Source organism: Apus apus, chromosome 10 (genome assembly GCF_020740795.1).
Source record: "Apus apus isolate bApuApu2 chromosome 10, bApuApu2.pri.cur, whole genome shotgun sequence".
Classification (NCBI taxonomy): domain Eukaryota; kingdom Metazoa; phylum Chordata; class Aves; order Apodiformes; family Apodidae; genus Apus; species Apus apus.
In genome coordinates this window covers 2,084,638-2,098,122 of record NC_067291.1, presented here as the reverse complement: position 1 = coordinate 2,098,122, position 13,485 = coordinate 2,084,638, and the positions used below count along the sequence as shown (strand labels likewise).

Below are 13,485 nucleotides of genomic sequence, written 5' to 3'. Positions count from 1 at the left end.
TGGAGGCTTGGCAGGAGATCTGCTTGACCTGAGGGTGATGGACCCAAACCTGTGATTTCCCAACCCCAACTTAGGGACATGTTAAAGCAAAGCTGATCAGTTTGGCCCCTAAACTCCAGCTCCCATGAAGGATGGGGACTGAGACAGGACATTTGGTGGCTAAAGCACCAAAAGTAGGTGTCCAGGCCGTTCCTGGATTACCCTTGATGTGTCCCTTGAAACCAAAGCCTACCTTTGGAGGCTGATAGGATGCCTGGCATCATCCCACCATTGCAGGCAGGACCTGTGGCAGGTTGTACTGGTGCCTCCTTCTTCTTCTTGACACCACCTCGAAGCTTTGGGACTTCACAGCCCACCCTGCCTGGAGCAGGGCTGTGGTGCCATCCCCTCTGCCCCAGGGGGTCAGTGGGGTTGAGCCCCTCACCCTAGGGATCTCCTCAGAGCTCAGCAGACCTGCTTGCTTGTTGCAGGCTTCCAAGGAACCCTTCTGGCTGGGTTGCTGGTGGTGTGGGGGTGGTGGCACCAGGAGGCAGCCCAGGCTCCTTTTCTTTTTCAAGACAACAGGAACCCAAGGTGCAATTCCTGCCGTTTTCCCAGCTTGGGGCTTGGCTGGGGTTTGGATGGCTGAGCTGTGCTGGATGTCCTGTGTGTAGGGGCTGAAGAGATGTCTTAAAGCACAGGCTGGGCCTTTCACTTCCAGCCCATCCCAACCCATCTCCGGGCTCCCAGGCTCTGGGGTTTTGAAGGCAGCTTTGGTGTAATCCCTGACATCTTTCCCAGCTCTGGGCCATGGGTGGAGCTGGATTTCAGCAGCTGTTTACACAGCTCTGCCCAAGGCTTCCAGGAGATGGCTGGGGTGAGATGGAGGGGGTTGCTGACAGCCCTGGGAGGAAGACAGGAGGTGGCTTCACGGATTTGCTTGTTTTCTTTCCCTCCTTTGACGTAAGCAGGGCGGCCTGGGGGTGAACTGAGCTCCTGTTCTTCATGGTGGCTTCTCACCTCCTCCCTAACCCTCCAGCATCAGCCTGGCCATGGGTTAGCTCTGCCCCTGAGCATCTGCAGCCCTCCCCACCCAGCCCTGAGCTGCTGGGGAGGTGGTTCAGGGAGTCAGCCTGGCTGGAAACAGCTCTGAACATAAAAAAGGCTCAGATGGGGAGACCTCAGAGTGGTCTTCCAGTGCCTGAAGGGGCTCCAGGAAAGCTGGGGAGGGGCTTGGGACAAGGGCAGGGAAGGAGAGGACAAGGGGGGATGGATGAAAACTGGAAGAGGGAGATTGAGGTGAGACATGAGGAGGGAATTCTGGAGTGTGAGGGTGGTGAGAGCCTGGCCCAGGTTGCCCAGGGAAGCTGTGGCTGCCCCATCCCTGGCAGTGTTGAAGGGCAGGTTGGATGGGGCTTGGAGCAGCCTGGGCTGGTGGGAGGTGTCCCTGCCCATGCAGGGGGTTGGATCTAGGTGATCTTGAAGGTCCCTTCTGACCCAACCCAGCCTGGGATTCTATGAAATTCAGGTCTGGGTCAGGCTGTGACTTTGCACAGGTGAGGGACAGACAGAAGCTGCTGGTGGGGGTTGTGGCATCCCAGACGTGCTCTGGTGGTGAGCAGGGTGGTGATGCTGAGTGTGGTGTCACCTGCAGCACCCAGCCCAGGAGCTGCCTGGCAGGGTGCCCTGTTTGTTACGAAGAAGAGCAACCCAATTAGCCCAAATCACTTCCCATAGCAACTCTGAGTAAACTCGGCAGATGTGGAGCAGTTCATCTCCCCGGTGACAGAACAGCCACACGTTGGCAAAGCTGAGGGAGCAGCAGCTTTGTGGGGTGAGCAGAGCCTTTCAGGCCTGGCTTTTAAGGGCAATGAGAGTTTAAATCTTCTTTTTTACCCTTATCCCAAGCTCCAAACCCTGCTCCCAGCTGGGGCTGCAGGAATGAGCTCCCAACACCCGGGCAGGCAGAGAGGGGAGGAGCCCGTCGGGGCTGGGATCGATGTTCAAAGTTGTGTCCTAGGAAGTGAAACCAAAACTCTCCTTGGGGCTGTGATGTTTTTCCTCCTCTCTGCCCGTAATGGGAAAAATATGTGCCTGGTTGTCAGCATTAAGGCTGTTCTTGCTGGCTGGTTTGGGCTGTTTCTGCCTTGGGACCCCCATGGAGACCTCGGCACCGTAGCCAGGCAGTGTTGGACGTGGCAGCTCCTTGGCTGATCCTCTCCTTGCCCTCCTGGCTGGACACTGGTTCAGGAGAGCTAGAGCAGAGGCCCAAGGCTCTGGCACAGCTGGTTTTGCTGTCTCTGCCTTCCCCTGCCTGCTGCTGGCAGTGATGGGCGGATTTTGGGGTACCCTGTCAATGTATCCTCCCTCTGGGGTCATGATCATGAGGCCTGCAGGAAAGCTGGGGAGGGGCTTGGGACAAGGGCTTGTAGGGAGAGGACAAGAGGGAAGGGATGAAAACTGGAAGAGGGAGATTGAGGTGAGACATGAGGAGGGAATTCTGGAGTGTGAGGGTGGGGAGAGCCTGGCCCAGGTTGCCCAGGGAAGCTGTGGCTGCCCCATCCCTGGCAGTGTTGAAGGGCAGGTTGGATGGGGCTTGGAGCAACCTGGGCTGGTGGGAGGTGTCCCTGCCCATGCAGGGGGGTGGATCTGGGTGATCTTGAAGGTCCCTTCCAACCCAACCCAGCCTGGGATTCTTTAAGGGAAGCTCCAGTGCTGGGCTGGCTTGGGGGGAGCTGGGGGGAAAAGGGGGTTGGTGTGGAACTGTGGGACCCCAGGTGCTGCTGGGTCTGGGGGATCTGGGGGGGAGGGAGGGGGCACAAAAACAGCACACACCAGCTGGTTTAAAAAAAAAAACAAAGAAAAAAAGGTATTTATTGTGCTTGGGACTCTGCTGTCCATGCAGCTTGAGTGACAAGGCGAGGGGAGCTGTGGCAGAAGGCACGAGGGCTGGACTGCCCATGCCTTGGGGTGGGGGAGAAGGAGATGTTCAGCCCCCCCTCTCCCCCCCACTGGGAGACAGCAGGTCCCCCAGCCCCCTGGGGAAGCAGAGGGTGGGCTATATGTCCTGCCTGGGAATGCTAAAGCACTTAAGGAATGTGTTTATGGCTTACAGGTCAGCTCAGCTTCTCTCTCAGGCAACTGGGTTTTCCCAGTCTTTCTTCCTCCCGTTCCATCACGCAGCCCCAGGTTGGTTTCCCATCAGAAGGGGGTGGTGGGAAATGATTTTGGTGTCTCTGGGCTCAATCCCTCCCCAAAGGGGTGGGAGCAAGTGCAGCTCGGTGGGTCCAGCCCAGCCGAGCAGGCTTTGGTGGTGGAAGGGAAGGAGAGGGGGGAACAAACGTGCTGCAGAAGGTCTGGGAGAGGGACTGAGGGTGGCAGGGCCCCATCCTGCCACATGCAGAGAGGGTGCAGGCACCCTGGGACCTCCCAGCACCCAGCCACCGGGAGCCCTTTGTGCTCCTGCAGGGATGAAGCCCATGGAAAAGCTTCTCCTGCTCCCCAAAATGGCCTGATCCAAACCTGTGACCCCATCCAACGTGTCCTACCCTACCCAGCCTGCTTACAAAGCACCACCAGCCCTCTGTCCCCCAAAGCCACGAGGTCTGGGAAGCCAGGATCCCCGTGTCCAGGCTGTTCCTTCACTCTCAGACTGGTCCTTCTGTCCTTGGTGCTCCTCATGAGGCTGGTGGTAGGATGCACCCAGCCAGCCAAGGGCCTGGGCTCTGCTGATGGTGGGGTTGTCTTCTTTGGTGCTGCTGGACTGTTGGGACCCTCTTTGCAAGAGATCCCCTCCCTGGTGGTGGCTGGCTGCTGTGGGTGGTGGGGGGCTCAGTGGTGGCTCTGAGGATGGGTGAAGGTCACCCTGTTGAGGGTGGACTTCAGGCCTGCAGCCACACTTGGGTCTCAGAAGGAAGATAAACCAGGAGGTGGCAGCTTTGGACACCTGGAGAACGACAGCCCACTGTGGATCTTCTCTGCATCACCTGAGCTTGTTGGAAGCTCTCAACTGATGGATCCCAGCTCTGAGCCCCACCTTGAGGAGGGCTCCAACCACCAGCCTTGGGCCTGGATCTCCTGACCACTCACAGCTCCCAGAAGCTCAGCAAAGGCATGGCACTAACGTGAAGATAAATGCTACAGAAAGAGGGGGAGCCCCCCCGAGGCAGGGTTTCCTTCTCCCCGCTTTAACAGCAGAGCACCATGCCCCAAGCCAGCAGGAGGGTCCCCAGCTGGACCTGGGGCACCACTGCTCCAGCCCTGCTCTTCGACTCCCTCGGCACGTGGTAAACGATCACCAGCTTTTCTCCAGCACTGGAGGAATCCATTTCATCCCCCTTGTAGCAGCTCTGCCCCCCAAAGTGGCTGGCATGGGGGTCATCTCGAAGCAGGTCTTCAGCTGGGTTCTCCGAGCCAGCCAAGGCCACGTTGACCGAGACGTCCCTCGTGCCCACGTCGTTGACAGCGAGGCAGGTGTAGGTGCCTTCATCTTCCTTCCTGAAGTTGGGGATGGCCATGGTGCCATTCTTGAAGACCAAGAAGCGCTCTTGGCTCTGCTTGACGTTCCCGTCCCTGGCCACGTTGGGCCCGCTGATCTCGACGCGGCGGCTGGAGGTCTGGATCTTCCACCTGATCTCTGGCAGGGGGCTTCCTGCCACGCTGCAGTGCAGGGTCAAGGTCAGGCCATCGTACATCACCGTGTTGTCCAGGTTGGAGAGGTAGGTGAGCTGCACCGAGGGGGCGACGCAGTGGTGGTCGGGGATGTCCGTCACCGCCCTGCCCTTCAGCCTGCCGGGAGCCACACACAGGGTGGAGCCCCCCTTGGTGATGGAGACAGAGGTGTTCTCAGTCCACTTCTTCAGCCAGAAGACCTTGCAGGAGCAGTTGAAGGGGTTGTTGAAGATCTGCAGCTGGGACAAGGAAGGGAGGTTGTCAAAGGTGCCCTCAGCCAGGGTGGTCAACTCGTTGTCGTTGAGCCAGAGGGAGCGCAGGTCCTTCAGGGAGTGGAAAGCATCCCTGGGCAGCCCGGCCAGGCGGTTGTTGCTCATCTTCAGGATCTGCAGACCACTCAGGTTACGGAGGTCCTGCCAGGGGAAGTCTGCAATCTTGTTGTGGCTCAGGTCCAGGTTCTTCAGGTGAACCAACAAGGCGAAAGTCCCCGGCTCCACCAGCCCGATTTGGTTGTAGCCCAACCACAGCGACTGCACTTCTGGGACCTCCAGGAAGGAGCCCTGTCCCAACCAGCCAATCCTGTTGGCTGACAAGGTGAGGATGGTCACGTTGGAGGACAACCCTTCAGGTACCTCCTGGAGATCCTTGTAGGCGCACTCAGCCAACAGCCGCCCGTTCTTCTTGGTGGAGCAGGAGCAGGGGCTGGGACAGGCCAGGCAGGGCCCCAGGAGCATGGCCAGCCCCAGGCAGCACAGCAGGGGCCTCATCCTTCCTCCTGGGAAGGGAGATGGGATGGGGGGAATGAACAGAACAGCTCTGGCCAAGATAGGGATCTGCTTTGTCCTGCCAAGTGCTAAGAGGAAGCAGCAGAAGAACGAAGCATCCATGTGTTTCTCCCCAGCACTTCAGCTGGAAAAGGCAGTTTGAAATATTCCCTAATCCCTGGGAAGAGCTGAGCCTTCCACTGCTCCTGGCAGTGGGGAACTTCCCCCTAAATCCTTTCCCCCCCCAGTTAAAAAAAGGCCTCTTTTTGATCTCTGCCAAAATTCACACCCCCCACCCCCCGGGGGGATGCTGTTTCCCCCAGGGTTTGGGTTGAAAAGTGGGAGCTGGGGGGGGGTTCAGAATTCCCTTTGTTTCTGAAACCACAGCTCTTGCACAACCAGCCTCGACCCCTTATCCCCTAAACCATCCAGTTGCTGGGATTTTTTTCACCAGGCCTCAAAACCAACACCCCCCCCACACACCCCCCACCCCCCCCCCCACCCCCCAGCTCCACGTTTTTCCATGTCATGGAAAAAAACCAGCTTCTCCAGTGCTTTTTTCTCAGCAAGAGAGTGTGGGGTCCCTGGCTGCTGGAAGACTCGAGAGGGAAATATTTCAGAGCTAACTCCTTCCTCCCTCCCTTCCTTCTTTGCCTTCCAAAGGGGCCTGTGCCTGCTGGGATCCTGGGGTCTGGAATCTTGTGTCCCACCAGGGAAGAGGTTAACTGCAGCTCTGCAAGGAGCTGGCAGCAAGACCCCTTTGTCTCTGCAAGCAAGTTTTGCTGCTCCTGCCAGTCCCCAACCCTGTCATTTAGAGCAGGGGGTGGGGGGGGGGGGGGTGTGATATTTTGTTGGCAAAGAAAAGGAACAAGCCCTGCACAACGGCTGGGGGAGGAGGCTCCGTGGGACAAAAGCTGAACTGGGGGGGGGGGAGGTTAAAGGGGACACCAGGGGTCCTGTCCTGCAGGGATAACCCACTGGGATAGCCCACAGGGATAACCCCGGGGCTGGGGTTCAAGTGTTGGGGGGGGATCCCCGAGGGGTCTGGGGGTGATGGAGAGGTGGGTGCCCAGCAATGTTTTTTGGGGGGGGGGGGTTTCCCCTTGCCTGATGCATTTCAAGCCCCTGGCTGGTGGGTTTTTGGGGTGCTCCCCATCTGTCCCGGCGTAGGGGACAGCTCCCCCATCACCCCCACCCCACCGCGGGATGCAAGGGGGGGGGGGGGGGAGCAAGCAGAGCTGGAAACGCACCCCCAAAAAAGGGCTCCTGCCCGGGGGAGGGGGGGGGTGTCATGTTCCCGAGTCCCTTGAGCTGCCCGAGCACCCCTCCCCTCCCATGCAGCCCCCCAATCCATCCCGGGGGTGCCGTTACCTCTTCCCGCCGCCCCTCGCAGCCCCGCGGCCGGGGGGGCCGGGGCAGCCCGGGGGGGGGGGGTGTGAGCAGGGCCGGCTCCGCATACCAGAGCCGTGAATAACCAACCAGTCCTCCCTCCTTTCCTCCTTCCTTCCTTCCCTCCCTCCCTCCCTCCCTCTCTCCCTCTCCGGATCGACCAGCCCCGCTGCCCCCCCCCCCCTCCCCCCCCTTAGCCCCCCACTCGCCTTCCCCGGGCCCTCCTGCCCCTTCACCGGCAGTTTCGGGGGGATGGAGCCGGGTCTCCTTCGCTTTTCTGGTGGGGGACGGGATGGGGGGGGAGTGGGAAATCGGACTGACCGCTTCCCTCGGCCCTCGTCGGGCTTCTCCTCCCCTTCCTCGTCCCCCCGGGCCTTTTTGTTTTCCATGGCACCGACCCACTCCCACTGTCGGAAAAGGGCTGGGGGGGTGGGGGCCCTTCCTCCGCCCACCCCCCCCCCCCCTCCCCGGAGCTGGAGCCCGCCCCCCCAGTTCCCCGCCGCCTCTGGAACCGGGGGAACGTCTAAAACTTCTGCCCCCCCCTTCCCGGGGGGTCCTCCTCAGCCCCACATCTCAAGGTCCATCCCGTCCCACCACCCCCCCCCCCCTTGTAGGGGACATCTGGGGGACAGGGAGAAGGGTGAGCGGCTTCTGGAGGCTGCGGGTCGGTGAGTTGGCTCTGAGAGGGGGGGGGAGGGGGGAGTGGGAGGCTTTGGGGTCTCGGAGGTGGCAGGACACCCCCTTGTAGGGCTGTGTGGGGCTGGGGTAGGGGGTGGGTGCCCAGAGGCTGCTGGTATCAGGGTGGCAAGAGGAAAAAGGAGGAGCCATGGTCATCCAGGGAGGTCACCCTGGAAGAAACCGCTGATGAAACCTTTTAAAAGGAGCTCGTGGGGTGTCCATCCTGCAGCCACCATCCTCCAGCAGGGTCACCCGGGCAGAGGTGGGCTTCGGGGACCGGGATTCTGGGCGGGTCTTGGCTCCTTGCCCTCCCCATCCCATCCACTGGCCAAACTGGGTTGGAAACCCACCTTCTGGTGGGGCTGGGGTTGGAGGCAGCAGGGGTGGAACGGCTCTTGGGAGCAGCGGGGGGGGCTGCAGAGGTGCCAGGACCTCCAGCCCGGTCAGCAAAGCAGACCCCGAGCAAGACGAAGGTGAGAAGGAGGCTGGAGCTGGAGCCTCCAGGGAGAACTTCAGGCCTGTGTGACCCAGACAAGGCTCAGCCTTCACACTTCGTGCTGCAGCAGCCGCCGCTGGGGCCGGGCTGTGGACGGGTTTGGGAGTAAAAATAGCGCCGTGCCAAGGGGAAGCGGGGGGGGTAGGGGGGGTGGGTGGAATCTAGAGCAGGTCATGGGGTGGGCTCGCCACCTGGCTGCTGCAGGTTTACTCCAGGAGGGTCAGGACCTGCTTTGCAAGGCGTTTGTGGGGGCTGTGGCTGCCCCTCTTGGGTGTGATGCTCACACGGGCAGGGCCAGCGTGGGGGTTACCTCCTAAATCCCCCTCCCCGCGGGTTGACACGACTGTGCCCGTCACCCCGGAGCAGGGCAGGCTGACTCTGGCTGGAGGAGGGTGGTCCATCAGCCCTCGGTGCTGTGAACAGCTGCAGAGCCCATCTGGGAGGGCTTTAGGGGGGGCTCTGAAGTGGTGGAGGAGGAAGAGCAGGGTTGGCTGCAGAGGACCAGCCTTCATTCTGCCCAGTCCCACCCAGCAAGCAGGGAGAGATGCTGCTCTGATCACCTCTGCAGGGACCCCGGGGTCCATCCGTGCCCCCACAGAGGCACGACCCCTTCAGCTGGTGGGGACTGTCCTGCTGCCAGCGACCACAGCACGGGGGGACACGGGGATGCCCTTTTCCCCTGGAATTTTTGATCTGGGATAAGAGATCATTCGGGGATGGGGTGGTGGTGGGGAGGGGGCAGTGGGCACAAAAGCTTCTCTGTTGTGGCGCTGACCTGGGCAAAGGGTGTCAGACACCTTCCCGCAGTTTAGGTGACCCCATAAACCTTTGGCAGCCCGGGCTGCCTGGGCACAAGCCTGTCACCATCACGCGTGGGCATGTCCCACTCAACCCGGGGCTGGTGGAGGCTCTGCAGAAGGCTTAACGCCTTAGGAAGGACCGAGCCACCCTTCGGGGAGGCTTTAACCCTTTCCAAGAGAAAAAAAAAACAATCTTTCCAGAAGAAACCCTTTCCACCCCCATCCCCGGACATGGAGAGGGGGTTGGGAAGATGCAAAACTCCATCCCTGACCCATTCTCGTGCCTTTTGGGCACCGGGTGCTAATTAAAGCCTTCCTGAAAAGGAGCAAATCTCCGAGTAATCCAACGTCGGGAGGTAGCTCATCACGACGAGATTCCCTGTAGATACGTTAGGCGGGGAAATCTATTACTCCCTAATTAAACGGAGGCAGGAATGATTGTTCTTTTTCTATTCCTTACATGTTTCTAAGCGTGAAACTCAATTAGAAAGTGTAGCCGCAGAAGGGGATTTGTTCTACAAGGGGGAGTCTCTGCTTGGCACGGGGGGGGGGTTAAAAAGCTGGAGCAAGCACCTGGGCTGAGCGGGAGTGGCTGTAAATTCCCGGGATTTGGGGGATTTGGGTGGGCACCCCCCTGGCCGCCCCCTCTTTGCCTGGCGATTTGCTTTGTCTGCCTCCCCCGCTTTCTCCGTGCGGTGGGAGAAAGAGGCAGAGGCTGGATTTAAAATAGCAACCGGTCCCCTGGGGTGTGGAGAAACGGGTGTTGGCTTTATTTTTTTTTTTGGGGGGGGGGAGGAGGGTGGGAAGGCTGCGTTTAGGGAGGGCGAAGGGTACCGGTGTGAGCCACCCGTGGGTGCTGGTGGGAGGGTGACAGCAGGGAGGGGATGTGGCTCCGGAGCTGCGGATAAGAGAAGCAATCAAAGGCAGCCTTAAATCTTCGCCCTGGGATTGTGGGTTTAAATCATCAGCGGGACGAGAGGAGAGAGTTCCCGGCCTGGCTGGGGAGGGGGGTGTAAATCCACCTGCTTAGCACCCAAGGGGTTGGGAAAGCTCGGGGTCCGTGGTGACACTAACCCTGCCCAGGCAGCTCCGTCGTGTGCCCAGGCAGGGAGTTGAGGGCGACAGGGAGCCGGGATGTGGTGGTGGGTGCAGGCACAGGGCGTGGGCAGGAGCGTGTGTGCACGGGGAAAGAACATGAGTGTGCAAGGGAAAGAACATGCATGTGCACGGAGCAAAAACATGCGTGTGCACGGGGAAAGAACATGCGTGTGCACGGGGAAAGAACATGAGTGTGCAAGGGGAAAGAACATGAGTGTGCACGGGGAAAGAACATGCGTGTGCACGGAGCAAGAACATGCGTGTGCACGGGGAAAGAACATGCGCGTGCAAGGAGCAAAAACATGAGTGTGCAAAGGGAAAGAACATGCGTGTGCAAGGAGCAAGAACACGAGTATGCACGAAGCAAGAACGTGCGTGTGCACGGGGAAAGAACATGCGTGTGCACAGAGCAAGAACACGCGTGTGCACGGGGAAAGAACATGCGTGTGCAAGGAGCAAAAACATGAGTGTGCAAGGGGAAAGAACATGCGTGTGCACGGAGCAAGAACACGCGTGTGCACGGAGCAAGAACGTGCATGTGCACGGGGAAAGAACATGCGTGTGCACAGAGCAAGAACACGCGTGTGCACGGGGAAAGAACATGCGTGTGCAAGGAGCAAAAACATGAGTGTGCAAGGGGAAAGAACATGCGTGTGCACAGAGCAAGAACATGCATGTGCACGGGGAAAGAATATGCTTGTGCACGGAGCAAGAACATGAGTGTGCAAGGGGAAAGAACATGCATGTGCACGGGGAAAGAACATGCGTGTGCACGGGGAAAAAACGTGTGTGCTCAGAGCAAGAACACGCGTGTGCACGGGGAAAGAACGTGTGTGCACGGAGCAAGAACACGCGTATGCACGGAGCAAGAACATGAGTGTGCAAGGGGAAAGAACATGCATGTGCACGGGGAAAAAACGTGTGTGCTCGGAGCAAGAACATGCGTGTGCACGGAGCAAGAACATGCGTGTGCACGGGGAAAGAACACGCGTGTGCACAGGGGCAGCCTGGGCGTGTGTCTGTAGAGACATGAAGCACCCAGAGGGCCTGGACACGCTGCGTGCAAATCTTGTGCGTGTATCCTCACGGGAGGTGTGTGTGAGGATCAGGGTGTGTGTGAGGATCAGGCTGTGTGTGTGTGTGTGTGTGTGTGTGTCCTGGGGGAATATATTGCTTGCGTTTATCCACAGGGTGAGTTCACAGAGCAGGGGATAAATTTGGTTTGTTGTGTTTTCGTCCATCCGTGTCTTTATGTACATGCATGTTGTGTGCATGGGCTGTGGGCACAAGAAATGTGTGTGCACAGGGAGCAAATATTGGTGTCTGGCGTGTGTGGATATGGAACATGAGCGTGCACAAGACAAATATGTAGGTATAGACTGTCTCTCTCTGTCTGAATTATATATAATATGCATATACTTAAGTACAGAAATAGAATATATATGCTGTACGCCTGGGTGGTATTTGGGTAAATAGACACTTTATATGTTTTTACCTATTTTACTTTAAAGACTTTATTTTATATATCTTATATATTTTATATATAAAATATATTTTTATATGTTATATATTTTATACATTTTATACATTTTATATATGTTATATATTTTATATATTTTTATATATCTTAATATAAATATCTTCATGTAAATGTATAAATAAATAAATAGGTTTCTGGAAATATAGCTGGGTATTTATAGTGTGTGTGCGTGCTTTGCCTGTAGCTGCAGGGATGCGTCTCTGCGCCGTCTCCCACCCCCTCGGGGTAACGCCGGCAGTGCCGGGCTGAACCGGGGGCTGTACCGGGGGCTGTACCGGGAGCTGTACCGGGGGCTGTACCGGCAACTGTACCCGGCTGTACTGGGAGCTGTACCGGGAGCTTTACCGGGAGCTGTACAGGACTGTACCGGGGGCTGTACCGGGAGCTGTACCCGGCTGTACCGGGAGCTGTACTGGGAGCTGTACACGGCTGTACCGGGAGCTGTACCGGGCTGTACCGGGAACTGTACTGGGAGCTGTACACGGCTGTGCCGGGCTGTACTGTACCGGGGGCTGTACCCGGCTGTACTCGGAGCTGTACCGGGAGCTGTCCGGGGGCTGTACCGGAGGCTGTACCGGGAGCTGTACCCGGCTGTACTGGGAGCTGTACCGGGAGCTTTACCGGGAGCTGTACCCGGCTGTACTCGGAGCTGTACCGGGAGCTGTCCGGGGGCTGTACCGGAGGCTGTACCGGGAGCTGTACCCGGCTGTACTGGGAGCTGTACCGGGAGCTGTCCGGGGGCTGTACCGGAGGCTGTACCGGGAGCTGTACCCGGCTGTACTGGGAGCTGTACCGGGAGCTTTACCGGGAGCTGTACCCGGCTGTACTGGGAGCTGTACCGGGAGCTTTACCGGGAGCTGTACCCGGCTGTACCGGGAGCTGTACCGGGGGCTGTACCGGGAACTGTACCCGGCTGTACTGGGAGCTGTACCGGGAGCTTTACCGGGAACTGTACCGGGAACTGTACCGGGAACTGTACCCAGCTGTACTGGGAGCTGTACCGGGCTGTAACGGGGGCTGTACTGGGAACTGTACCGGGCTGTACCGGGGGCTGTACAGGGCAGACCCCGGGGGCACCGGGCGCAACGTCTCCCTCGTTCCCACCAAGCACCAACCCGGTTTTACTTTCAATCCCTTTTATTGACTCTTTCACAGACAGAAGCTCGCAGAAAGGTGCCCGCGGCTCTCGCCGGCTCCCGGGGGGACCGGAGTAGGGGGGGTGAGGGGGTGATGGTGGCGACCCTCCGCCTCCCGGGGCCGGGCCGTCCCCCCCCCCGCCAGCAGCACGGGCACGACTACGGCACAGACACTTGGCTACAAGCTACTCTACCCAACACACATCGAGGGGCCCCGCCGGACCGGGGGAAGAAACGGGAGGGTGGAGGGGGTGGGGGGGTTTCTGGCAGCCCCCGCTTTCCCGGGGAGAGCCTCGGGCATCCTCGGTACCCACCGGGCAACGGGGAGGGGATGGCACCGGAGAGCCGCAGCACCCGGCGGGGAACGGAGGGCGGGGAGCGGGGAGCCCTGGCACCCACCGGGGGAAACGGGGATGCACCGGAGCGGGAAGGGAGCCAGCCGGGAAGCGGCGGGGATCCACGGGGAAGCGGAGGGGACTCACCGGGGAACAGCAGGCTCGGCAGGACCGGCCGGGGCCCGATCCGTTTCCAAGAAAAAAATAAATAAAAAGGGCTTAAGATACTAAAAAAAAAACAAAACAAAACCCGACAAATTGTTCTCTTCTTTTTTTCGTTCTTTTCCTCTAAGGGGAAGGAAACCACGGGGAGAGAGAAGGGCAGAAGCGGGAGGGGAACCGGGAATCGTTGCGATGTTCCCGCCGGGAGCGAGCACCGCCGGGACCCAAACGGCAACGAAATCGTGGGAGAAACGTCCCGCTCGCACCCAGCATCCTGGGGGGCAAGTCCCTTCCCCGGGGACCTGCCGCCTGAGGGAGGAGGAGGAGGAGGAGGAGGAGGAAGGTCAGGCTGGCGCCGCTGAGGATGCTCCGGTTTATTTCTGGGACGAAAACCAGCGGGGGTGCCCGGAGAGGTGGGAGGGAGCCCGGGAAGGGTG

The 13,485-nt window shown here is 59.2% G+C and overlaps 1 protein-coding gene across 2 annotated transcripts; it reads right to left on the bottom strand.

The window, feature by feature from the left end:
- Positions 1–2,821: 2,821 nt before the first annotated feature.
- On the bottom strand, positions 2,822–7,089 carry ISLR (immunoglobulin superfamily containing leucine rich repeat). 2 transcript variants are annotated; one of them, XM_051628408.1, is made up of 2 exons: positions 7,013–7,089; positions 2,822–5,425 (listed from the first exon to the last, which is right to left on the bottom strand). In XM_051628408.1, exon 2 carries the CDS (start codon positions 5,415–5,417, stop codon positions 4,167–4,169), a length of 1,251 nt encoding a protein of 416 aa, XP_051484368.1. In that variant the 5' UTR covers positions 5,418–5,425; positions 7,013–7,089; the 3' UTR covers positions 2,822–4,166. The 2 variants fall into 2 exon arrangements, with proteins under 2 accessions (XP_051484368.1, XP_051484369.1); XM_051628409.1 differs by having other exon boundaries at positions 7,040–7,072.
- Between the last annotated feature and the right edge of the window lie 6,396 nt (positions 7,090–13,485).